The 25,980-nt window shown below is 55.6% G+C and overlaps 1 protein-coding gene across 8 annotated transcripts in view; it reads left to right on the forward strand.

The window, feature by feature from the left end:
• Positions 1–25,980, forward strand: part of LOC121275073 (cyclic AMP-dependent transcription factor ATF-1-like) — a 103,461-nt gene that overhangs the window by 32,690 nt on the left and 44,791 nt on the right. For all 8 annotated transcript variants that reach the window (XM_041182473.1, XM_041182474.1, XM_041182477.1 and 5 more), the window contains 2 exons: positions 3,628–3,728; positions 5,784–5,923. In XM_041182473.1, the coding sequence (XP_041038407.1) occupies positions 3,628–3,728; positions 5,784–5,923 (241 nt within the window). The remainder of the gene's footprint in view (positions 1–3,627; positions 3,729–5,783; positions 5,924–25,980) is intronic.

The raw sequence follows: 25,980 nt of genomic DNA on the forward strand, positions 1-25,980 counted from the left end.
TGTGAGAGGGCACGTGTGAGAGGGTGTGTGAGTCTGAGTGGGCGCGTGCACGTGTGTGAGAGAGTGATAGAGGGCACATGTGAGAGGGCGCACGCGTATGTGAGAGTGTTAGAGGGCACGTGTGAGAGGGCGTGTGAGTGAGAGAGGGCGCACATGTGTGTGAGAGTGTTAGAGGGCACGTGTGAGAGGGCGTGTGAGTGAGAGAGGGCGCACGCGTGTGTGAGAGTGTTAGAGGGCACGTGTGAGAGGGCGTGTGAGTGAGAGAGGGCGCACATGTGTGTGAGAGTGTTAGAGGGCACGTGTGGGAGGGCGTGTGAGTGTGAGAGGGCGCATGCGTGTGAGTGTGAGAGTGTTAGAGGGCACGTGTGAGAGGGCGTGTGAGTGAGAGAGGGCGCACGCGTGTGAGAGAGTGTTAGAGGGCACGTGTGAGAGGGCATGTGAGTGAGAGAGGGCGCATGCGTGTGAGTGTGAGAGTGTTAGAGGGTGAGTGTGAGAGGGCGTCTGAGTGTGAGAGGGCACGTACACGTGTGTGAGAGGGCACGTGTGTGAGAGTGTTAGAGGGCACATGTGAGAGGGCACACGCGTGTGTGTGTGTGTGAATAGTCAACAGGCGCAGTGACCTTCAGCCAATGTGTAGGAAGTTTACAGCTGATCTCTTGTGCCTTCCTGTCCATTAAACTTTCACATTCCCCAATACACCAAGGGTTCCATTTCTCATTCAAACATTGTTAATCCCCCTACAGGTCACCCACTGGTGTGGCTGACCACCCCTTCCCCTCACTGACCACCCCCTCCCCTCGCTGACCGTCCCCTCCCCTCACTGACCACCCCCTCCCCTCACTGACCGCCCCCTCCCCTCACTGACCACCCCCTAATCTCACTGACCACCCCCTCCCCTCGCTGACCATCCCCTAATCTCACTGACCACCCCCTCTCCTCGCTGACCGCCCCCTCCCCTCACTGACCACCCCCTCCTCTCACTGATCGCCCCCTCCTCTCGCTGACCGCCCCCTCCCCTCACTAACCACCCCCTCCTCTCGCTGACCACCCCCTCTCCTCACTGACCGCCCCCTCCCCTCGCTGACCGCCCTCTCCCCTCGCTGACCACCCCCTCCCCTCACTCACCGTCCCCTCCCCTCGCTGACCACCCCTAATCTCGCTGACCACCCCCTCCCCTCGCTGACCGTCCCCTCCCCTCACTGACCGCCCCCTCCCCTCGCTGACCGCCCCCTCCCCTCGCTGACCACCCCCTAATCTCACTGACCACCCCCTCCTCTCGCTGACCCACCCCTCCCCTCGCTGACCAAGCCCTCCCCTCGCTGACCAACCCCTCTGCTCGCTGACCGCCCCCTCCCCTCGCTGACCGCCCCCTCCCCTCGCTCGCCACCTCCTCCCCCCGCTGACCACCCCCTCCCATCGCTGACCACCCCTAATCTCGCTGACCACCCCCTCCCCTCGCTGACCGTCCCCTCCCCTCGCTGACCGCCCCCTCCCCTCGCTGACCGTCCCCTCCCCTCACTGACAACCCCTTCCCCTCACTGACCGTCCCCTCCCCTCGCTGACCGTCCCCTCCCCTCGCTGACCACCCCTAATCTCGCTGACAACCCCCTCCCCTCGCTGACCACCCCCTAATCTCACTGACCACCCCCTCCCCTCGCTGACCACCCCCTCCCCTCACTGACCACCCCCTAATCTCAGTGACCACCCCCTCCCCTCGCTGACCATCCCCTAATCTCACTGACCGCCCCCTCTCCTCGCTGACCGCCCCCTCCCCTCACTGACCGCCCCCTCCCCTCACTGACCACCCCCTCCTCTCGCTGATCGCTCCCTCCTCTCGCTGACCACCCCCTCTCCTCGCAGACCACCCCCTCCCCTCACTGACCACCCCCTAATCTCAGTGACCACCCCCTCCCCTCGCTGACCATCCCCTAATCTCACTGACCGCCCCCTCTCCTCGCTGACCGCCCCCTCCCCTCACTGACCGCCCCCTCCCCTCACTGACCACCCCCTCCTCTCGCTGATCGCTCCCTCCTCTCGCTGACCACCCCCTCTCCTCGCAGACCACCCCCTCTCCTCGCTGACCGCCCCCTCCCCTCGCTGACCACCCCCTCCCCTCACTCACCGCCCCCTCCCCTCGCTGACCGCCCCCTCCCCTCGCTGACCGCTCCCTCCCCTCGCTGACCGCCCCCTCCCCTCGCTGACCACCCCCACCCCTCGCTGACCACCCCTAATCTCGCTGACCATCCCCTCCCCTCGCTGACCGTCCCCTCCCCTCGCTGACCGTCCCCTCCCCTCGCTGACCGTGTCCTCCCTCGCTGACCACCCCCTCCCCTCGCTGACTGTCTCCTCCCCTCGCTGAGCACCCCCTCCCCTCGCTGACCGCCCCCTCCCCTCGCTGACCGTCCCCTCCCCTCGCTGATCGTCCCCTCCCCTCGTTGACCGCCCCCTACCCTCACTGACCACCCCTAATCTCGCTGACCGCCCCTCCCCTTGCTGACCACCCCCTCCCCTCCCTGACCACCCCGTCCCCTCGCTGACCACCCCCACCCCTCGCTGACCACCCCTAATCTCGCTGACCACCGCCACCCTCGCTGACCACCCCCTCCCCTCGCTGACCGCCCCCTCCCCTCGCTGACTGCCCCCTCCCCTCGCTGACCACCCCCTCCCCTCGCTGACCACCCCGTCCCCTCGCTGACCACCCCCACCCCTCGCTGACCACCCCTAATCTCGCTGACCACCGCCACCCTCGCTGACCACCCCCTCCCCTCGCTGACCGCCCCCTCCCCTCGCTGACCGCCCCCTCCCCTCGCTGACCACCCCCTCCCCTCGCTGACCACCCCGTCCCCTCACTGACCACCCCCTCCCCTCACTCACCGCCCCCTAATCTCGCTGACCGTCCCCTCCCCTCACTGACCGCCCCCTCCCCTCGCTGACCACCCCCTAATCTCACCGACCACCCTCTCCCCTCGCTGACCACCCCCTCCCCTCGCTGACCACACCTAATCTCGCTGACCACCCCCTCCCCTCGCTGACCGCCCCCTCCTCTCGCTGACCGCCCCCTCCCCTCGCTGACCGCCCCCTCCCCTCGCTGACCACCCCCTTGCATCCCGCTGACCGCTCCCTCCTCTCGTTGACGGCCCCCTCCCCGACCACCCCCTTGCCTTGCTCGCTGCCCCCCCCCCAACTCCCCCCCAGCGGCAGGTGCCTGGGAGACGGTGCCCTCCTGTGAGTGACCAGCGCCCCTGCCCCTGCCTCCCCGCTGTATCGCTGACCGTCCAGCTCCGGCCGTTGGTTTTGCGTGGAGGGTGAGCGTGTCCGGGTCCCCGCTCCCGTGCGGGGATTTCCGCTAGGGGTCAGGCTGGCGGGTGGGGTGGGGGGGGTGGGGGGTGTGGTGGTCTGGGCCGGTCTTCATGCGACGCTTGACCCCCCCTGAGCTGCCCCCCTCAGCACACCACCACCCCCACCACCCCCCATCCCAACCCGAGCTGGCCTCGGAGCTGGTGTCGACAGAAAGGTCACCGGCTCGGGCAGCGAAGCCACTGGAGCGTCCGGCCACAGCCTCAACGCTACTTACGCGTGTTCCTCCTTCCCCCGCCTCCCCCCACCCCGTCTCCTTCTCTTTGAAAGGTATCCGCCCTGTCCGAGAGCGATGATTCCCAGGAGTCGTCTGACAGCGTGTCGTCGTCACAGAAATCCCGAGAGATACTGTCCAGGCGGCCGTCTTACAGGTACTGTCCGCGCCGGGGGCTCGCGAGGGGGCTCAGGTCTGGAGCGTCACAGGGAGCAGCAGTCCCTCCCCACCAACCCCCCCCCCCCCCCCCCCTCACGGTTTCCGCTCAGTGCTGACCTTCCCCGCTAACCCCCGACCTCTCGCTGTCTGCTCCCAGCCAATGAACAGCGTTCGATTTATCCTCAGTCAAATCGAATCCACCCCCCCACCCCGGGTCACTCTCTCTCTCTGTCTCTCTCTCTCTGTCTCTCTCTCTCTCTCTCTGTCTCTCTCTCTCTGTCTCTCTCTCTCTGTCTCTCTCTCTCTCTCTCTGTCTCTCTCTCTCTGTCTCTCTCTCTCTGTCTCTCTCTCTCTCTGTCTCTCTCTCTGTCTCTCTCTCTGTCTCTCTCTCTGTCTCTCTCTCTCTGTCTCTCTCTCTCTCTGTCTCTCTCTCTCTGTCTCTCTCTCTCTGTCTCTCTCTGTCTCTCTCTCTCTGTCTCTCTCTCTCTGTCTCTCTCTGTCTCTCTCTCTCTGTCTCTCTCTCTCTGTCTCTCTCTCTCTGTCTCTCTCTCTCTGTCTCTCTCTCTCTGTCTCTCTCTCTCTCTGTCTCTCTCTCTCTGTCTCTCTCTCTCTGTCTCTCTCTCTCTGTCTCTGTCTCTCTCTCTCTGTCTCTCTCTCTCTGTCTCTCTCTGTCTCTCTCTCTCTCTCTGTCTCTCTCTCTCTGTCTCTCTCTCTCTCTGTCTCTCTCTCTCTGTCTCTCTCTGTCTCTCTCTCTCTGTCTCTCTCTCTCTGTCTCTCTCTCTCTCTCTGTCTCTCTCTCTGTCTCTCTCTCTGTCTCTGTCTCTCTCTCTCTGTCTCTCTCTCTCTGTCTCTCTCTCTCTCTGTCTCTCTCTCTCTGTCTCTCTCTCTCTCTCTGTCTCTCTCTCTGTCTCTCTCTCTCTCTGTCTCTCTCTCTCTCTCTGTCTCTCTCTCTCTCTCTCTCTCTCTCTCTCTCTCTCTCTCTCTCCCTCTGCCCCCCTCCCCTTGTTTTCCCTGTGTTTCACTATCTTGAAGTAAATATTCCCCCCTCCTGAATTTCTGGCCCCGGTCCCCAGACGCCCCCACTTTTCTCCGATTTCAAAAGTGATGCCCCCCCAGCCGAATTGCCGAGTTCACTTCACATCCCCCTGCGGCTGGACCAGGAACCTTAGACAAGAGACAGGAGCAGGACCTCCCCGTCCGGTAAGGCCGCTCCTGATCGTCTCCCTGGCCCCCACCCACCCAACCACCCCCTATTTTCCCCGCCCCGCACCTCAGTGCCCGAGAATCTATCGACCCCTCGGATACGCTCGACGACGGAGCACCCACAGCCCCCTGGGGTAGAGAATTCTCCCGAGTGAAGAGATTTCTCCCTCCGCCTCAGTCCGAAACGTCTGAGCCCTGAGGCTGTGACTCCCAAATTCCAGCCTCTCCAAACAGCTGCACTGTCGGGGGGTCAGCGCTGAGGGAGAGTCACACTGTGGGAGGGTCAGCGCTGAGGGAGTGCCGCGCTGTCGGAGGGTCAGTGCTGAGGGAGCACCGCACTGTGGGAGGGTCAGCGCTGAGGGAGCGCCGCACTGTCGGAGGGTCAGTGCTGAGGGAGTGCCGCACTGTCGGAGGGTCAGCGCTGAGGGAGAGCCGCACTGTCGGAGGGTCAGTGCTGAGGGAGCGCCGCACTGTCGGAGGGTCAGTGCTGAGGGAGAGCCGCACTGTCGGAGGGTCAGTGCTGAGGGAGCGCCGCACTGTCGGAGGGTCAGCGCTGAGGGAGAGCCGCACTGTCGGAGGGTCAGTGCTGAGGGAGTGCCGCACTGTCGGAGGGTCAGTGCTGAGGGAGTGCCGCACTATCGGAGGGTTAGTGTTGAGGGAGCGCCGCACTGTCGGAGGGTCAGTGTTGAGGGAGCGCCGCACTGTCGGAGGGTCAGCGCTGAGGGAGCGCCGCACTGTCGGAGGGTCAGTGTTGAGGGACCGCCGCACTATCGGAGGGTCTGGGGCTGGGGTAGGTGAGTTTTGGGAGCGCCAGCTCTAACGCTGTCCGTGTTTGTCTTTGAATCGCAAGGAAAATACTCAATGAGCTCTCATCGGGTGACTCGGCGACCACGAAGACGGAGGGGAAAGGAGATGAGGAGGTGGGCGGGGCTACCCTCACCACCATGACCATGCCAACGCCCATCTACCAGACCAGCACGGGACAGTACAGTAAGTGTCCGAGCGGATGCCCCACCCCAGCGCGCTGCCCAGGTCAGGGTGATGTCCAGCTTGGCCTTCTCAAGCTCGGGCCGTCTGGTGGAAGGCGGCGGGGAGGGGGAGGTGTGGGGGGTTGGGGGTGGGGGGGTGGGGGGGTGGGGGAAGGGCTGCTGCAGCTTGTTTCTCTCCACATCCCCGGCTGCAGGCGCAGGTTTGATGGCAGGAGAGTTACTTGGCGATGGGATTTCGGTTGCCGTTCAGTTCGGTTGGAGTCAGCGTCGGAGACGGGGAAAGGGGAAAGAGGTTCCGGGCAGCCCTCTTTACGAAGACGTCAGAATGCAAAAGGCAAAGACGACTGCACCTTCCAACGGAGAATATGTGAGGCACAGAAAAATACTGCCTTACTTTGGGGGAGAGAGAGAGCAGGGCAGTGGGATTAGTATGAGGATTGATACAGGGCTTTGGGGAGAGAACGGGGCAGTGGGATTAGTTTGGGGATTGATACAGGGCTTTGGGGAGAGAGCGGGGCAGTGGGATTAGTTTGTGATTGAGACAGGGCTATGGGGAAAGAGTGAGACAGTGGGATTAGTTTGGGGATTGATACAGGGTTATGGGGAGAGAGCGGGACAATGGGATTAGTTTGGGAATTGATACAGGGCTATGGGGAGAGAGTGGGACAGTGGGATTAGTTTGGGATTGATACAGGGCTATGGGGAGAGAGCGGGGCAGTGGGATTAGTTTGGGGATTGATACAGGGCTATGGGGAGAGAGCGGGGCAGTGGGATTAGTTTGACGATTGATACAGGGCTATGGGGAGAGAGTGGGGCAGTGGGATTAGTTTGGGGATTGATACAGGGCTATGAGGAGAGACCGGGGCAGTGGGATTAGTTTGGGGATTGATACAGGGCTATGGGGAGGGAGCGGAACAGTGGGATTCGTTTGGGGATTGATACAGGGCTATGAGGAGAGACCAGGGCAGTGGGATTAGTTTGGGGATTGATACAGGGCTATGGGGAGAGAGCGGGGCAGTGGGATTAGTTTGGGGATTGATACAGGGCTATGGGGACAGAGCGGGGCAGTGGGATTAGTTTAGGGATTGATACAGGGCTATGGGGAGAGAACGGGGCAGTGGGATTAGTTACAGATCGATACAGGGCTATGGGGAGAGAGCGGGGCAGTGGGATTAGTTTGTGGATTGATACAGGGCTATGGGGAGAGAGTGTGGCAATGGGATTAGTTTGGGGATTGATATAGGGCTATGAGGAGAGACCGGGCCAGTGGGATTAGTTTGGGGATTGATACAGGGCTATGGGGAGAGAGCGGGACAGTGGGATTAGTTTGGGGATTGATACAGGGCTATGAGGAGAGACCGGGGCAGTGGGATTAGTTTGGGGATTGATACAGGGCTATGAGGAGAGAGCGGGGCAGTGGGATTAGTTTGGGGATTGATACAGGGCTATGGGTAGAGAGCGGGGCAGTGGGATTAGTTACAGATCGATACAGAGCTATGAGGAGAGAGCGGGGCAGTGGGATTAGGTTGGGGATTGATACAGGGCTATGGGGAGAGAGCGGGGCAGTGGGATTAGTTTGACGATTGATACAGGGCTATGGGGAGAGAGTGAGGCAGTGTGATTAGTTTGTGGATTGATACAGGGCTATGAGGAGAGACCAGGGCAGTGGGATTAGTTTGACGATTGATACAGGGCTATGGGGAGAGAGTGTGGCCATGGGATTAGTTTGGGGATTGATATAGGGCTATGAGGAGAGACCGGGGCAGTGGGATTAGTTTGGGGATTGATACAGGGCTATGGGGAGAGACCGGGGCAGTGGGATTAGTTTGGGGATTGATACAGGGCTATGGGGAGAGAGCGGGGCAGTGGGATTTGTTTGGGGATTGATACAGGGCTATGGGGAGAGAGCGGGGCAGTGGGATTAGTTACAGATCGATACAGAGCTATGGGGAGAGAGCGGGGCAGTGGGATTAGGTTGGGGATTGATACAGGGCTATGGGGAGAGAGCGGGACAATGGGATTAGTTTGACGATTGATACAGGGCTATGGGGAGAGAGTGGGGAAGTGGGATTAGTTTGGGGATTGATACAGGGCTATGAGGAGAGACCGGGGCAGTGGGATTAGTTTGGGGATTGATACAGGGCTATGGGGAGAGAGCGGGACAGTGGGATTCGTTAGGGGATTGATACAGGGCTATGAGGAGACACCAGGGCAGTGGGATTAGTTTGGGGATTGATACAGGGCTATGGGGAGCGAGCGGGGCAGTGGGATTAGTTTGGGGATTGATACAGGGTTATGGGGAGAGAGCGGGGCAGTGGGATTAGTTTGGGGATTGATACAGGGTTATGGGGAGAGACCGGGCTAGTGGGATTAGTTTGGGATTGATACAGGGCTATGGGGAGAGAGCGGGGCAGTGGGATTAGCTTGGGGATTGATACAGGGCTATGGGGAGAGAGCGGGGCAGTGGGATTAGTTTGGGAATTGATACAAGGCTTTGGGGAGAGAGTGGGACAGTGGGATTAGTTTGGGATTGATACAAGGCTATGGGGAGGGAGCAGGGCAGTGGGATTAGTATGGGATTGATACAGGGCTATGGGGAGAGAGCGGGGCAGTGGGATTAGTTTGTGGATTGATACAGGGCTATGGGGAGAGAGCGGGACAGTGGGATTAGTTTGGGGATTGATACAGGGCTATGGGGAGAGAGCGGGTTGGTGGGATAAGTTTGGGATTGATACAGGGCTATAGGGAGAGACTGGGGCAGTGGGGTTAGTTTGGGGATTGATACAGGGCTATGGGGAGAGAGCGGGGCAGTGGGATTAGTTACAGATCGATACAGGGCTATGGGGAGAGAGCGGGGCAGTGGGATTACCTTGGGAATTGATACAGGGCTATGGGGAGAGAGCGGGGCAGTGGGATTAGTTTGTGGATTGATACAGGGCTATGGGGAGAGAGCGGGGCAGTGGGATTAGTTTGACGATTGATACAGGGCTGTGGGGTGAGAGTGGGGCAATGGGATTAGTTTGGGGATTGATATAGGGCTATGAGGAGAGACCGGGGCAGTGGGATTAGTTTGGGGATTGATACAGGGCTATGAGGAGAGACCGGGGCAGTGGGACTAGTTTGGGGATTGATACAGGGCTATGGGGAGGGAGCGGAACAGTGGGATTCGTTTGGGGATTGATACAGGGCTATGAGGAGAGACCAGGGCAGTGGGATTAGTTTGGGGATTGATACAGGGCTATGGGGAGAGAGCGGGGCAGTGGGATTAGTTTGGGGATTGATACAGGGCTATGGGGACAGAGCGGGGCAGTGGGATTAGTTTGGGGATTGATACAGGGCTATGGGGAGAGAACGGTGCAGTGGGATTAGTTACAGATCGATACAGGGCTATGGGGAGAGAGCGGGGCAGTGGGATTTGTTTGTGGATTGATACAGGGCTATGGGGAGAGAGCGGGGCAGTGGGATTAGTTTGACGATTGATTCAGGGCTATGGGGAGAGAGTGGGGCAGTGGGGTTAGTTTGGGGATTGATACAGGGTTATGGGGAGAGACCGGGGCAGTGGGATTAGTTACAGATCGATACAGGGCTATGGGGAGAGAGCGGGGCAGTGGGATTACCTTGGGAATTGATACAGAGCTATGGGGAGAGAGCGGGGCAGTGGGATTAGTTTGACGATTGATACAGGGCTATGGGGACAGAGCGGGACAGTGGGATTAGTTTGGGGATTGATACGGGGCTATGGGGAGAGAGCGGGACAGTGGGATTAGTTTGGGGATTGATACAGGGCTATGGGGAGAGAGTGGGAAAGTGGGATTAGTTTGGGATTGATACAGGGCTATGGGGAGAGAGCGGGGCAGTGGGATTAGTTTGGGGATTGATACAGGGCTATGGGGAGAGAGCGGGACAGTGGGATTAGTTTGGGGATTGGTACAGGGCTATGGGGGGAGAGCGGGACCGTGGGATTAGTTTGGGGATTGATACAGGGCTATGGGGAGAGAGCGGGCTAGTGGGATAAGTTTGGGATTGATACAGGGTTATGGGGAGAGACCGGGGCAGTGGGGTTAGTTTGGGGATTGATACAGGGCTATGGGGAGAGAGCAGGGCAGTGGGATTAGTTACAGATCGATACAGGGCTATGGGGAGAGAGCGGGGCAGTGGGATTACCTTGGGAATTGATACAGGGCTATGGGGAGAGAGCGGGGCAGTGGGATTAGTTTGACGATTGATCCAGGGCTATGGGGAGAGAGCGGGACAGTGGGATTAGTTTGGGGATTGATACGGGGCTTTGGGGAGAGAGCGGGACAGTGGGATTAGTTTGGGGATTGACACAGGGCTATGAGGAGAGACCGGGGCAGTGGGATTAGTTTGGGGAATGATACAGGGCTATGGGGAGAGAGCGGGGCAGTGGGATTAGTTTGGGGATTGACACAGGGCTATGGGGAGAGAGTGGGGAACTGGGATTAGTTACAGATCGATACAGGGCTACGGGGAGAGAGCGGGGCAGTGGGATTAGTTTGGGGATTGATACAGGGCTATGGGGAGAGAGCGGGGCAGTGGGATTAGTTTAACGATTGATACAGGGCTATGGGGAGAGATTGGGGCAGTGGAATTAGTTTGGGGATTGATACAGGGCTATGAGGAGAGACCGGGGCAATGTGGATTAGTTTGTGATTGATACAGGGCTATGGGGAGAGAGCTTGGCCGTTGGATTAGTTTGGGGATTGATACAGGGCTTTGGGGAGAGAGCAGGACACTGGGATTAGTTTGGGGATTTATACAGGGCTCTGGGGAAAGGGCAGGGCAGTGGGATTAGTTTGGGGATTGATGCAGTGCTTTGGGGAGAGAGAAGGGCAGTCGGATTAGTTTGTGGATTGATACAGGGCTATGGGGAGAAAGCAGGGCAGTGGGATTAGTTTGGGGATTGATACAGGGCTATGGGGAGAAAGCAGGGCAGTGGGATTAGTTTGGGATTGATACAGGGCTATAGGGAGAGAGCTGGGCAGTGGGATTAGTTTGGCGATTGATACTGGGCTATGGGGAGAGATCGGGGCAGTGGGATTAGTTTGGCGATTGATACTGTGCTACGGGGAGAGAGCGGGACAGTGGGATTAGTTTGGGGATTGATACAGGGCTTTGGGGAGAGAGCAGGACACTGGGATTAGTTTGGGGATTTATACAGGGCTCTGGGGAAAGGGCAGGGCAGTGGGATTAGTTTGGGGATTGATGCAGTGCTTTGGGGAGAGAGAAGGGCAGTCGGATTAGTTTGTGGATTGATACAGGGCTATGGGGAGAAAGCAGGGCAGTGGGATTAGTTTGGGGATTGATACAGGGCTATGGGGAGAAAGCAGGGCAGTGGGATTAGTTTGGGATTGATACAGGGCTATAGGGAGAGAGCTGGGCAGTGGGATTAGTTTGGCGATTGATACTGGGCTATGGGGAGAGATCGGGGCAGTGGGATTAGTTTGGCGATTGATACTGTGCTACGGGGAGAGAGCGGGACAGTGGGATTAGTTTGGGGATTGATACAGGTCTCTGGGGAGAGAGTGGGGCTGTGAGATTAGTTTGTGGATTGATACAGGGCTATGAGGAGAGAGTGGGACAGTGGGATTAGATTGGGGATTGATAGAGGGCTATGGGGAGAGAGCGGGGTATTGGGATTAGCTAGGGGATTGATACAGGGTTATGGGGAGAGAGCAGGGCAGTGGGATTAGTTTGGGGATTGATACAGGGTCATGGGGAGAGAGCAGGACAGTGGGATTAGTTTGGGGATTGATACATGACTATCGGGAGAGAGTGGGACAGTGGGATTAGTTTGGGATTGATACAGGACTATGGGGAGAGAGAGGGACAGTGGGATTAGTTTGGGATTGATACAGGGCTATGGGGAGAGAGAGGGACAGTGGGATTAGTTTGGGATTGATACAGGGCTATGGGGAGAGAGCGGGACAGTGGGATTAGTTTGGGATTGATACAGGTCTATGGGGAGAGAGCGGGGCAGTGGGATTAGTTTGGGATGGATAGAGGTCTATGTGGAGAGAGCAGGGCAGTGGGATTATTTTGGGGATTGATACAGGGCTATGGGGAGAGAGCAGGACACTGGGATTAGTTTGGGGATTGATTCAGGGCTATGGGGAGAGACCAGGGCAGTGGGTTTAGTTTGGGGATTGATACAGGGCTTTGTGGAGAGAGCAGGGCAGTGGGATTATTTTGGGGATTGATACAGGGCTATGTGGAGAGAGCAGAGCAGTGGGATTACTTTGGGGATTGATACAGGGCTATGGGGAGAGAGCAGGGCAGTGGGATTAGTTTGGGGATTGATAAAGGGCTACGGTGAGAGAGCAGGGCAGTGTGATTAGTTTGGGGACTGATACAGGGCTATGGGGAGAGACCAGGGCAGTGGGATTAGTTTGGGGATTGATACAGGGCTATGGGGAGAAAGCGGGACAGTGGGATTAGTTTTGGGATTGATACAGTGCTATGAGGAGAGACCAGGGTAGTGGGATTAGTTTGGGGATTGATAAAGGGCTATGGGGAGAGAGCGGGACAGTGGGATTAGTTTGGTATTGATACAGGGGTGTGGGGAGTGAGCGGGGCAATAGGATTAGTTTTGGATTGATACAGGGCTATGGGGAGAGAGCAGGGCCGTTGGATTAGTTTGGGGATTGATAGAGGGCTATTTGGGAGAGAGCAGGACACTGGGATTAGTTTGGGGATTGATACAGGGCTATGGGGAGAGAGCAGGGCAGTGGGATTAGTTTGGGGATTGATACAGGGCTATGGGGAGAGAGCTGGGTATTGGGATTAGTTAGGGGATTGATACAGGGTTATGGGGAGAGAGCAGGGCAGTGGGATTAGTTTGGGGATTGATACAGGGTCATGGGGAGAGAGCAGGGCAATGGGATTTGTTTGGGGATTGATACAGGGCTATGGGGAGAGAGCAGGGCAGTGGGATAAGTTTGGGGATTGATACAGGGCTCGGGGGAGAGAGAGTGGGACAGTGGGATTAGTTTGGGGATTGATACAGGGCTATGGGGAGAGAGCAGGGCCGTTGGATTAGTTTGGGGATTGATAGAGGGCCATGGGGAGAGAGTGGGACAGTGGGATTAGTTTGGGATTGATACAGGGCTATGGGGAGAGAGCGGGGCAGTGTGATTGATTTGGGGATTGATACGGGGGTATGGGGTGAGAGCGGGACAGTGGGATTACATTGGGGATTGATACAGGGCTATGGGGGGAGAGCGGGACAGTGGGATTTGTTTGGGGATTGATATAGGGCTATGGGGAGAGAGCGGGCTAGTGGGATTAGTTTGGGATTGATACAGGGCTTTGGGGAGAGAGCGGGGCAGTGGGATTAGTTACAGATCGATACAGGGCTATGGGGAGAGAGCGGGGCAGTGGGATTAGTTTGACGATTGAAACAGGGCTATGGGGAGAGAGTGGGGAAGTGGGATTAGCTTGGGGATTGATACAGGGCTATGAGGAGAGACCAGGGCAGTGAGATTAGTTTGTGGATTGATACAGGGCTATGGGGCGAGAGCGGGACAGTGGGATTAGTTTGGGGATTGACACAGGGCTATGAGGAGAGACCGGGGCAGTGGGGTTAGTTTGGGGATTGATACAGGGCTATGGGGAGAGAGCAGGACACTGGGATTAGTTTGGGGATTGATACAGGGCTATGGGGGAGCGAGCAGGGCAGTGGGATTAGTTTGGGGACTGATACAGGGCTATGGGGAGAGAGCAGGGCAGTGGGATTATTTTGGGGATTATTACAGGGCTATGGGGAGAGAGCAGGACACTGGGATTAGTTTGTGGATTGATACAGGGCTATGGGGGAGAGAGCAGGGCAGTGGGATTAGTTTGGGGATTGATACAGGGCTATGGGGAGAAAGCGGGACAGTGGGATTAGTTTGGGGATTGATACAGTGCTATGAGGAGAGACCAGGGCAGTGGGATTAGTTTGGGGATTGATAAAGGGCTATGGGGAGAGAGCGGGACAGTGGGATTAGTTTGGTATTGATACAGGGGTGTGGGGAGTGAGCGGGGCAATGGGATTAGTTTTGGATTGATACAGGGCTATGGGGAGAGAGCTGAGCCGTTGGATTAGTTTGGGGATTGATAGAGGGCTATGGGGAGAGAGCAGGGCCATGGGATTAGTTTGGGGATTGATGCAGGGCTTTGGGGAGAGAGCAGTGCAGTGGGATTAGTTTGGGGATTGATACAGGGCTATGGGGAGAGAGCGGGGCAGTGGGATTGGTTTGGGATTGAGACAGGGCTATGGGGAAAGAGTGGGACAGTGGGATTAGTTTGCGGATTGATGCAGGGCTAAGAGGAGAGACCAGAGCAGTGGGATTAGTTTGGTGATTGATACAGGGCCATGGGGAGAGAGTGGGACAGTGGGATTAGTTTGGGATTGATACAGGGCTATGGGGAGAGAGCGGGGCAGTGTGATTGATTTGGGGATTGATACGGGGGTATGGGGTGAGAGCGGGACAGTGGGATTAGATTGGGGATTGATACAGGGCTATGGGGGGAGAGCGGGACAGTGGGATTTGTTTGGGGATTGATATAGGGCTATGGGGAGAGAGCGGGCTAGTGGGATTAGTTTGGGATTGATACAGGGCTTTGGGGAGAGAGCGGGGCAGTGGGATTAGTTACAGATCGATACAGGGCTATGGGGAGAGAGCGGGGCAGTGGGATTAGTTTGACGATTGAAACAGGGCTATGGGGAGAGAGTGGGGAAGTGGGATTAGCTTGGGGATTGATACAGGGCTATGAGGAGAGACCAGGGCAGTGAGATTAGTTTGTGGATTGATACAGGGCTATGGGGAGAGAGCGGGACATTGGGATTAGTTTGGGGATTGACACAGGGCTATGAGGAGAGACCGGGGCAGTGGGGTTAGTTTGGGGATTGATACAGGGCTATGGGGGGAGAGCGGGGCATTGGGATTAGTTTGGGGATTGATACAGGGCTTTGGGGAGAGAGAGTGGGACAGTGTGATTAGTTTGGGGATTGATACACGACTATCGGGAGAGAGTGGGACAGTGGGATTGGTTTGGGATTGATACAGGGCTATGGATAGAGAGGGGCAGTGGGATTAGTTTGGGGATTGATACAGGGCTATGGGGAGAGAGCGGGACAGTGGGATTAGTTTGGGGATTGATACAGGGCCATGAGGAGAGACCGGGCCAGTGTGATTAGTTTGAGGATTGATAAAGGGCTATGGGGAGAGAGCGGGGCAGTTCGATTAGTTTGGGGATTGATACCGGGCTATGGGGAGAGAGCAGGGCAGTGGGATCAGTTTGGGGTTTGATACAGGTCTATGGTGAGAGAGCAGGGCAGTGGGATTAGTTTGGGGACTGATACAGGGCCATGGGGAGAGAGCAGGGGCAATGGGAATTGTTTGGGGATTGACAGGGCTATGAGGAGAGAGCGGGACAGTGGGATTCGTGTGGGGATTGACAGGGCTATGGGGAGAGAGCGGGACAGTGGGATTAGTTTGGGGATTGATACAGGGCTAAGGGGAGAGAGCAGGGCAGTGGGATTAGTTTGGGATTGAGTCAGGGCTATGGGGAGAGAGTTGGGCTGTGGGATTAGTTTGGGATTGAGACAGGGCTATGAGGAGAGAGTGGGACAGTGGAATTAGATTGGGGATTGATAGAGGGCTATGGGGAGAGAGTGGGGCAGTGGGATTAGTTTGGGGATTGATACAGGGCTATGAGGAGAGTGTGGGACAGTGGGATTAGATTGGGGATTGATAGTGGGCTATGGGGAGAGAGCGGTGTATTGGGATTAGTTAGTGGATTGATACAGGGTTATGGGGAGAGAGCAGGGCAGTGGGATTAGTTTGGGGATTGATACAGGGCTATGGGGAGAGAGCAGGGTAGTGGGATTAGTTTGGTGATTGATACAGGGCTAGGGGGAGAGAGAGTGGGACAGTGGGATTAGTTTGGGGATTGATACAGGACTGTCGGGAGAGAGTTGGACAGTGGGATTAGTTTGGGATTGATACAGGGCTGTGGGGAGAGAGCAGGACACTGGGATTAGTTTGGGGATTGATAGAGGGCTATGGGGAGATAGCGGTGCATTGGGCTTAGTTTGGGGATTGATACAGGGTTATGGGGAGAGTGCAGGGTAGAGGGATTAGTTTGAGGATTGATACAGGGTTATGGGGAGAGAGCAGGGCAGTGGGATTAGTTTGGGGATTGATACAGGGCTAGGGGGAGAGAGAGTGGGACCGTGGGATTAATTTGGGGATTCATACAGGACTATCGGGAGAGAGTGGGACAGTGGGATTAGTTTGGGATTGATACAGGGCTATGGATAGAGAGGGGCAGTGGGATTAGTTTGGGGATTGATACAGGGCTATGGGGAGTGAGCGGGACAGTGGGATTAGTTTGGGGATTGATACAGGGCTATGGGGAGAGAGCAGGACACTGGGATTAGTTTGGGGATTGATACAGGGCTATGGGGAGCGAGCAGGGCAGTGGGATTAGTTTGGGGACTGATACAGGGCTATGGGGAGAGAGCAGGGCAGTGGGATTATTTTGGGGATTGATACAGGGCTATGGGGAGAGAGCAGGACACTGGGATTAGTTTGGGGATTTATACAGGGCTATGGGGGAGAGAGCAGGGCAGTGGGATTAGTTTGGGGACTGATACAGGGCTATGGGGAGAGAGCAGGGCAGTGGGATTATTTTGGGGATTGATACAGGGCTATGGGGAGAGAGCAGGACACTGGGATTAGTTTGGGGATTTATACAGGGCTATGGGGGAGAGAGCAGGGCAGTGGGATTAGTTTGGGGACTGATACAGGGCTATGGGGAGAGAGCGGGGCAGTGGGATTAGTTTGGGGATTGATACAGGGCTATGGGGAGAGAGCAGGGGCAGTGGGATTAGTTTGGGGATTGATACAGGGCTATGGGGAGAGAGTGGGGCAGTGGGATTAGTTTGGGGATTGATACAGGGCTATGGGGGGAGAGCGGGGCATTGGGATTAGTTTGGGGATTGATACAGGGCTTTGGGGAGAGAGAGTGGGACAGTGTGATTAGTTTGGGGATTGATACACGACTATCGGGAGAGAGTGGGACAGTGGGATTGGTTTGGGATTGATACAGGGCTATGGATAGAGAGGGGCAGTGGGATTAGTTTGGGGATTGATACAGGGCTATGGGGAGAGAGCGGGACAGTGGGATTAGTTTGGGGATTGATACAGGGCCATGAGGAGAGACCGGGCCAGTGTGATTAGTTTGAGGATTGATAAAGGGCTATGGGGAGAGAGCGGGGCAGTTCGATTAGTTTGGGGATTGATACCGGGCTATGGGGAGAGAGCAGGGCAGTGGGATCAGTTTGGGGTTTGATACAGGTCTATGGTGAGAGAGCAGGGCAGTGGGATTAGTTTGGGGACTGATACAGGGCCATGGGGAGAGAGCAGGGGCAATGGGAATTGTTTGGGGATTGACAGGGCTATGAGGAGAGAGCGGGACAGTGGGATTCGTGTGGGGATTGACAGGGCTATGGGGAGAGAGCGGGACAGTGGGATTAGTTTGGGGATTGATACAGGGCTAAGGGGAGAGAGCAGGGCAGTGGGATTAGTTTGGGATTGAGACAGGGCTATGGGGAGAGAGTTGGGCTGTGGGATTAGTTTGGGATTGAGACAGGACTATGAGGAGAGAGTGGGACAGTGGAATTAGATTGGGGATTGATAGAGGGCTATGGGGAGAGAGTGGGGCAGTGGGATTAGTTTGGGGATTGATACAGGGCTATGAGGAGAGTGTGGGACAGTGGGATTAGATTGGGGATTGATAGTGGGCTATGGGGAGAGAGCGGTGTATTGGGATTAGTTAGTGGATTGATACAGGGTTATGGGGAGAGAGTGGGGCAGTGGGATTAGTTTGGGGATTGATACAGGGCTATGGGGAGAGAGCAGGGTAGTGGGATTAGTTTGGTGATTGATACAGGGCTAGGGGGAGAGAGAGTGGGACAGTGGGATTAGTTTGGGGATTGATACAGGACTGTCGGGAGAGAGTTGGACAGTGGGATTAGTTTGGGATTGATACAGGGCTGTGGGGAGAGAGCAGGACACTGGGATTAGTTTGGGGATTGATAGAGGGCTATGGGGAGATAGCGGTGCATTGGGCTTAGTTTGGGGATTGATACAGGGTTATGGGGAGAATGCAGGGTAGAGGGATTAGTTTGAGGATTGATACAGGGTTATGGGGAGAGAGCAGGGCAGTGGGATTAGTTTGGGGATTGATACAGGGCTAGGGGGAGAGAGAGTGGGACCGTGGGATTAATTTGGGGATTCATACAGGACTATCGGGAGAGAGTGGGACAGTGGGATTAGTTTGGGATTGATACAGGGCTATGGATAGAGAGGGGCAGTGGGATTAGTTTGGGGATTGATACAGGGCTATGGGGAGTGAGCGGGACAGTGGGATTAGTTTGGGGATTGATACAGGGCTATGGGGAGAGAGCAGGACACTGGGATTAGTTTGGGGATTGATACAGGGCTATGGGGAGCGAGCAGGGCAGTGGGATTAGTTTGGGGACTGATACAGGGCTATGGGGAGAGAGCAGGGCAGTGGGATTATTTTGGGGATTGATACAGGGCTATGGGGAGAGAGCAGGACACTGGGATTAGTTTGGGGATTTATACAGGGCTATGGGGGAGAGAGCAGGGCAGTGGGATTAGTTTGGGGACTGATACAGGGCCATGGGGAGAGAGCAGGGGCAGTGGGATTAGTTTGGGGATTGATACAGGGCTATGGGGAGAGAGCGGGACAGTGGGATTATTTTGGGGATTGATACAGGGCCATGGGGAGAGAGCAGGGGCAGTGGGATTAGTTTGGGGATTGATACAGGGCTATGTTGAGAGAGCTGGTCAGTGTGATTACTTTGGGGATTGATACAGGGCTATGGGGAGAGAGCAGGGCAGTGGGATTAGTTTGGGGATTGATAAAGGGCTACGGTGAGAGAGCAGGGCAGTGTGATTAGTTTGGGGACTGATACAGGGCTATGGGGAGAGACCAGGGCAGTGGGATTAGTTTGGGGATTGATACAGGGCTATGGGGAGAAAGCGGGACAGTGGGATTAGTTTGGGGATTGATACAGTGCTATGAGGAGAGACCAGGGCAGTGGGATTAGTTTGGGGATTGATAAAGGGCTATGGGGAGAGAGCTGGACAGTGGGATTAGTTTGGTATTGATACAGGGGTGTGGGGAGTGAGCGGGGCAATGGGATTAGTTTTGGATTGTTACAGGGCTATGGGGAGAGAGCAGGGCCGTTGGATTAGTTTGGGGATTGATAGAGGGCTATGGGGAGAGAGCAGGGCCATGGGATTAGTTTGGGGATTGATGCAGGGCTTTGGGGAGAGAGCAGGGCAGTGGGATTATTTTGGGGATTGATACAGGGCTATGGGGAGAGAGCGGGGCAGTGGGATTGGTTTGGGATTGAGACAGGGTTATGGGTAAAGAGTGGGACAGTGGGATTAGTTTGCGGATTGATGCAGGGCTAAGAGGAGAGACCAGGGCAGTGGGATTAGTTTGGTGATTGATACAGGGCCATGGGGAGAGAGTGGGACAGTGGGATTAGTTTGGGATTGATACAGGGCTATGGGGAGAGAGCGGGGCAGTGTGATTGATTTGGGGATTGATACGGGGGTATGGGGTGAGAGCGGGACAGTGGGATTCGATTGGGGATTGATACAGGGCTATGGGGGGAGAGCGGGACAGTGGGATTTGTTTGGGGATTGATATAGGGCTATGGGGAGAGAGCGGGCTAGTGGGATTAGTTTGGGATTGATACAGGGCTTTGGGGAGAGAGCGGGGCAGTGGGATTAGTTACAGATCGATACAGGGCTATGGGGAGAGAGCGGGGCAGTGGGATTAGTTTGACGATTGAAACAGGGCTATGGGGAGAGAGTGGGGAAGTGGGATTAGCTTGGGGATTGATACAGGGCTATGAGGAGAGACCAGGGCAGTGAGATTAGTTTGTGGATTGATACAGGGCTATGGGGCGAGAGCGGGACAGTGGGATTAGTTTGGGGATTGACACAGGGCTATGAGGAGAGACCGGGGCAGTGGGGTTAGTTTGGGGATTGATACAGGGCTATGGGGAGAGAGCGGGGCATTGGGATTAGTTTGGGGATTGATACAGGGCTTTGGGGAGAGAGAGTGGGACAGTGTGATTAGTTTGGGGATTGATACACGACTATCGGGAGAGAGTGGGACAGTGGGATTGGTTTGGGATTGATACAGGCCTATGGATAGAGAGGGGCAGTGGGATTAGTTTGGGGATTGATACAGGGCTATGGGGAGAGAGCGGGACAGTGGGATTAGTTTGGGGATTGATACAGGGCCATGAGGAGAGACCGGGCCAGTGTGATTAGTTTGAGGATTGATAAAGGGCTATGGGGAGAGAGCGGGGCAGTGGGATTAGTTTGGGGATTGATACAGGGCTATGGGGAGAGAGCAGGGCAGTGGGATCAGTTTGGGGTTTGATACAGGTCTACGGTGAGAGAGCAGGGCAGTGGGATTAGTTTGGGGACTGATACAGGGCCATGGGGAGAGAGCAGGGGCAATGGGAATTGTTTGGGGATTGACAGGGCTATGAGGAGAGAGCGGGACAGTGGGATTCGTGTGGGGATTGACAGGGCTATGGGGAGAGAGCGGGACAGTGGGATTAGTTTGGGGATGGATACAGGGCTAAGGGGAGAGAGCAGGGCAGTGGGATTAGTTTGGGATTGAGACAGGGCTATGGGGAGAGAGTTGGGCTGTGGGATTAGTTTGACGATTGAAACAGGGCTATGGGGAGAGAGTGGGGAAGTGGGATTAGCTTGGGGATTGATACAGGGCTATGAGGAGAGACCAGGGCAGTGAGATTAGTTTGTGGATTGATACAGGGCTATTAGGAGAGAGCGGGGCAGTGGGATTATTTTGGGGATTGATACAGGGCCATGGGGAGAGAGCAGGGGCAGTGGGATTAGTTTGGGGATTGACAGGGCTATGAAGAGAGAGCGGGACAGTGGGATTAGTGTGGGGATTGATACAGGGCTATAGTGTGAGAGTGGGATTAGTTACGGATTGATACAGGGCTGTGTGGAGAGAGTGGGGCAGTGGGATTAGTTTGGGGATTGATACAGGGCTATGGGGAGAGAGCAGGGCAGTGGGATTAGTTTGGGATTGAGACAGGGCTTTGGGGAGAGAGCGGGACAGTGGGATTAGTATGAGGATTAATACAGGGCTATGGGGAGAGAGCGGGGCAGTGGGATTAGTTTGGGGATTGATACAGGGCTTTGGGGAGAGAGTGGGGCAGTGGGATTGGTTTGGAGATTGATACAGGGCTTTGGGGAGAGAGCGGGACAGTGGGATTAGTATGAGGATTGATACGGGGCAGTGGGATTAGTTTGGGATTGAGACAAAGCTATGGGGAAAGAGTGGGACAGTGGGATTAGTTTGCGGATTGATGCAGGACTAAGAGGAGAGACCAGGGCAGTGGGATTAGTTTGGGGATTGATACAGGGCTATGGGGATAGAGCGGGACAATCAGATTAGTTTGGGGACTGATACAGGGCCATGGGGAGAGAGCAGGGGCAGTGGGATTAGTTTTGGGATTGACAGGGCTATGAGGAGAGAGCGGGACAGTGGGATTCGTGTGGGGATTGAAACAGGGCTATAGTGGGAGAGTGGGATTAGTTATGGATTGATACAGGGCTGTGTGGAGAGAGCGGGGCAGTGGGATTAGTTTGGGGATTGATACAGGGCTATGGGGAGAGAGTGGGAGAGTGGAATTAGTTACGGATTGATACAGGGCTGTGTGGAGAGAGCGGGGCAGTGGGATTAGTTTGGGATTGAGACAGAGCTATGGGGAGAGAGCGGGGCAGTGGGATTTGTTAGGGATTGATACAGAGCTATGAGGAGAGAGAGGGACAGTGGGATTAGTTTGGGATTGATACAGGGCTATGGGGAGCGAGAGGGACAGTGGAATTAGTTTGGGATTGATACAGGGCTATGGGGAGAGAGCGGGGCAGTGGGATTTGTTTGGGATTGAGACAGGCCTATGGGGAGACAGCGGGGCTGTGGGATTAGTTTGGAGATTGATACAGGGCTATGGGGAGAGAGTGGGGCAGTGGGATTAGTTTGCGGATTGATGCAGGGCTAAGAGGAGAGACCAGGGCAGTGGGATTAGTTTGGGGATTGATACAGGGCTATGGGGAGAGAGCGGGACAATCGGATTAGTTTGGGGATTGATACAGGGCTATGGGGAGAGAGTGGGACAGTGGGATTAGTTTGGGATTGATACAGGGCTATGGGGAGAGAGCGGGGCCGTGGGATTGGTTTGGGGATTGATACAGGGGTATGGGGAGAGAGCGGGACAGTGGGATTACATTGGGGATTGATACAGGGCTATGGGGGGAGAGCGGGTCAGTGGGATTAGTTTGGGGATTGATACAGGGCTATTGGGAGAGAGCGGGCTAGTGGGATTAGTTTGGGATTGATACAGGGCTTTGGGGAGAGAGCCGGGCAGTGGGATTAGTTTGGGGATTGATACAGGGCTCTGGGGAGAAAGCGGGGCATTGGGATTAGTTACACATCGATACAGGGCTATGGGGAGAGAGCGGGGCAGTGGGATTAGTTTGGGGATTGATACAGGGCTATGGGGAGAGAGCGGGGCAGTGGGATTAGTTTGACGATTGATACAGGACTATGAGGAGAGAGTGGGGCAGTGGGATTAGCTTGGGGATTGATACAGGGCTATGAGGAGAGACCGGGGCATTGGGATTAGTTTGGGGATTGATACAGGGCTATGGGGAGAGAGCGGGGCAGTGGGATTAGTTTGGGGATTGATACAGGGCTGTGGGGAGAGAGTGGGAGAGTGGGATTAGTTACGGATTGATACAGGGCTGTGTGGAGAGAGCGGGGCAGTGGGATTAGTTTGGGATTGAGACAGAGCTATGGGGAGAGAGCGGGGCAGTGGGATTTGTTAGGGATTGATACAGAGCTATGGGGAGAGAGCAGTGCAGTGGGATTAGTTTGGGATTGAGACAGGGCTATGGGGAGAGAGCGGGGCTGTGGGATTAGTTTGGGGATTCATACAGGGCTATGGGGAGAGAGTGGGACAGTGTGATTAGTTTTGGGATTGATACAGGGCTATGAGGAGAGACTGTGACAGTGGGATTAGTTTTGGGATTGATACAGGGCTATGGGGAGAGAGAGGGACAGTGGGATTAGTTTGGGATTGATACAGGGCTATGGGGAGAGAGAGGGACAGTGGAATTAGTTTGGGATTGATACAGGGCTATGGGGAGAGAGACGGACAGTGGGATTAGTTTGGGATTGATACAGGTCTATGGGGAGAGAGCGGGGCAGTGGGATTAGTTTGGGATCTATACAGGGCTATGGGGAGAGAGCGGGGCAGTGGGATTAGTTTGGGGATTGATACAGGGCTATGGGCAGAGAGCAGGACACTGGGATTAATTTGGGGATTGATACAGGGCTATGGGGAGAGAGCAGGGCAGTGGGATTTGTTTTGGGATTGATACAGGGCTTTGGGGAGAGAGCGGGACAGTGGGATTAGTATGAGGATTGATACGGGGCAGTGGGATTAGTTTGGGATTGAGACAAAGCTATGGGGAAAGAGTGGGACAGTGGGATTAGTTTGCGGATTGATGCAGGGCTAAGAGGAGAGACCAGGGCAGTGGGATTAGTTTGGGGATTGATACAGGGCTATGGGGATAGAGCGGGACAATCAGATTAGTTTGGGGACTGATACAGGGCCATGGGGAGAGAGCAGGGGCAGTGGGATTAGTTTTGGGATTGACAGGGCTATGAGGAGAGAGCGGGACAGTGGGATTCGTGTGGGGATTGAAACAGGGCTATAGTGGGAGAGTGGGATTAGTTATGGATTGATACAGGGCTGTGTGGAGAGAGCGGGGCAGTGGGATTAGTTTGGGGATTGATACAGGGCTATGGGGAGAGAGTGGGAGAGTGGAATTAGTTACGGATTGATACAGGGCTGTGTGGAGAGAGCGGGGCAGTGGGATTAGTTTGGGATTGAGACAGAGCTATGGGGAGAGAGCAGGGCAGTGGGATTTGTTAGGGATTGATACAGAGCTATGAGGAGAGAGAGGGACAGTGGGATTAGTTTGGGATTGATACAGGGCTATGGGGAGCGAGAGGGACAGTGGAATTAGTTTGGGATTGATACAGGGCTATGGGGAGAGAGAGGGACAGTGGGATTAGTTTGGGATTGATGCAGGGCTATGGGGAGAGAGCGGGGCAATGGGATTTGTTTGGGATTGAGACAGGCCTATGGGGAGACAGCGGGGCTGTGGGATTAGTTTGGAGATTGATACAGGGCTATGGGGAGAGAGTGGGGCAGTGGGATTAGTTTGCGGATTGATGCAGGGCTAAGAGGAGAGACCAGGGCAGTGGGATTAGTTTGGGGATTGATACAGGGCTATGGGGAGAGAGCGGGACAATCGGATTAGTTTGGGGATTGATACAGGGCTATGGGGAGAGAGTGGGACAGTGGGATTAGTTTGGGATTGATACAGGGCTATGGGGAGAGAGCGGGGCAGTGGGATTGGTTTGGGGATTGATACAGGGGTATGGGGAGAGAGCGGGACAGTGGGATTACATTGGGGATTGATACAGGGCTATGGGGGGAGAGCGGGTCAGTGGGATTAGTTTGGGGATTGATACAGGGCTATTGGGAGAGAGCGGGCTAGTGGGATTAGTTTGGGATTGATACAGGGCTTTGGGGAGAGAGCCGGGCAGTGGGATTAGTTTGGGGATTGATACAGGGCTCTGGGGAGAAAGCGGGGCATTGGGATTAGTTACACATCGATACAGTGCTATGGGGAGAGAGCGGGGCAGTGGGATTAGTTTGGGGATTGATACAGGGCTATGGGGAGAGAGCGGGGCAGTGGGATTAGTTTGACGATTGATACAGGGCTATGAGGAGAGAGTGGGGCAGTGGGATTAGCTTGGGGATTGATACAGGGCTATGAGGAGAGACCGGGGCATTGGGATTAGTTTGGGGATTGATACAGGGCTATGGGGAGAGAGCGGGACAGTGGGATTAGTTTGGGGATTGATACAGGGCTATGGGGAGAGAGCGGGGCAGTGGGATTAGTTTGGGGATTGATACAGGGCTGTGGGGAGAGAGTGGGAGAGTGGGATTAGTTACGGATTGATACAGGGCTGTGTGGAGAGAGCGGGGCAGTGGGATTAGTTTGGGATTGAGACAGAGCTATGGGGAGAGAGCGGGGCAGTGGGATTTGTTAGGGATTGATACAGAGCTATGGGGAGAGAGCAGTGCAGTGGGATTAGTTTGGGATTGAGACAGGGCTATGGGGAGAGAGCGGGGCTGTGGGATTAGTTTGGGGATTCATACAGGGCTATGGGGAGAGAGTGGGACAGTGTGATTAGTTTTGGGATTGATACAGGGCTATGAGGAGAGACTGTGACAGTGGGATTAGTTTTGGGATTGATACAGGGCTATGGGGAGAGAGAGGGACAGTGGGATTAGTTTGGGATTGATACAGGGCTATGGGGAGAGAGAGGGACAGTGGAATTAGTTTGGGATTGATACAGGGCTATGGGGAGAGAGACGGACAGTGGGATTAGTTTGGGATTGATACAGGTCTATGGGGAGAGAGCGGGGCAGTGGGATTAGTTTGGGATCTATACAGGGCTATGGGGAGAGAGCGGGGCAGTGGGATTAGTTTGGGGATTGATACAGGGCTATGGGCAGAGAGCAGGACACTGGGATTAATTTGGGGATTGATACAGGGCTATGGGGAGAGAGCAGGGCAGTGGGATTTGTTTTGGGATTGATACAGGGCTTTGGGGAGAGAGCGGGACAGTGGGATTAGTATGAGGATTGATACGGGGCAGTGGGATTAGTTTGGGATTGAGACAAAGCTATGGGGAAAGAGTGGGACAGTGGGATTAGTTTGCGGATTGATGCAGGGCTAAGAGGAGAGACCAGGGCAGTGGGATTAGTTTGGGGATTGATACAGGGCTATGGGGATAGAGCGGGACAATCAGATTAGT

This window comes from Carcharodon carcharias (assembly GCF_017639515.1).
Source record: "Carcharodon carcharias isolate sCarCar2 chromosome X unlocalized genomic scaffold, sCarCar2.pri SUPER_X_unloc_1, whole genome shotgun sequence".
NCBI classification, from domain to species: domain Eukaryota; kingdom Metazoa; phylum Chordata; class Chondrichthyes; order Lamniformes; family Lamnidae; genus Carcharodon; species Carcharodon carcharias.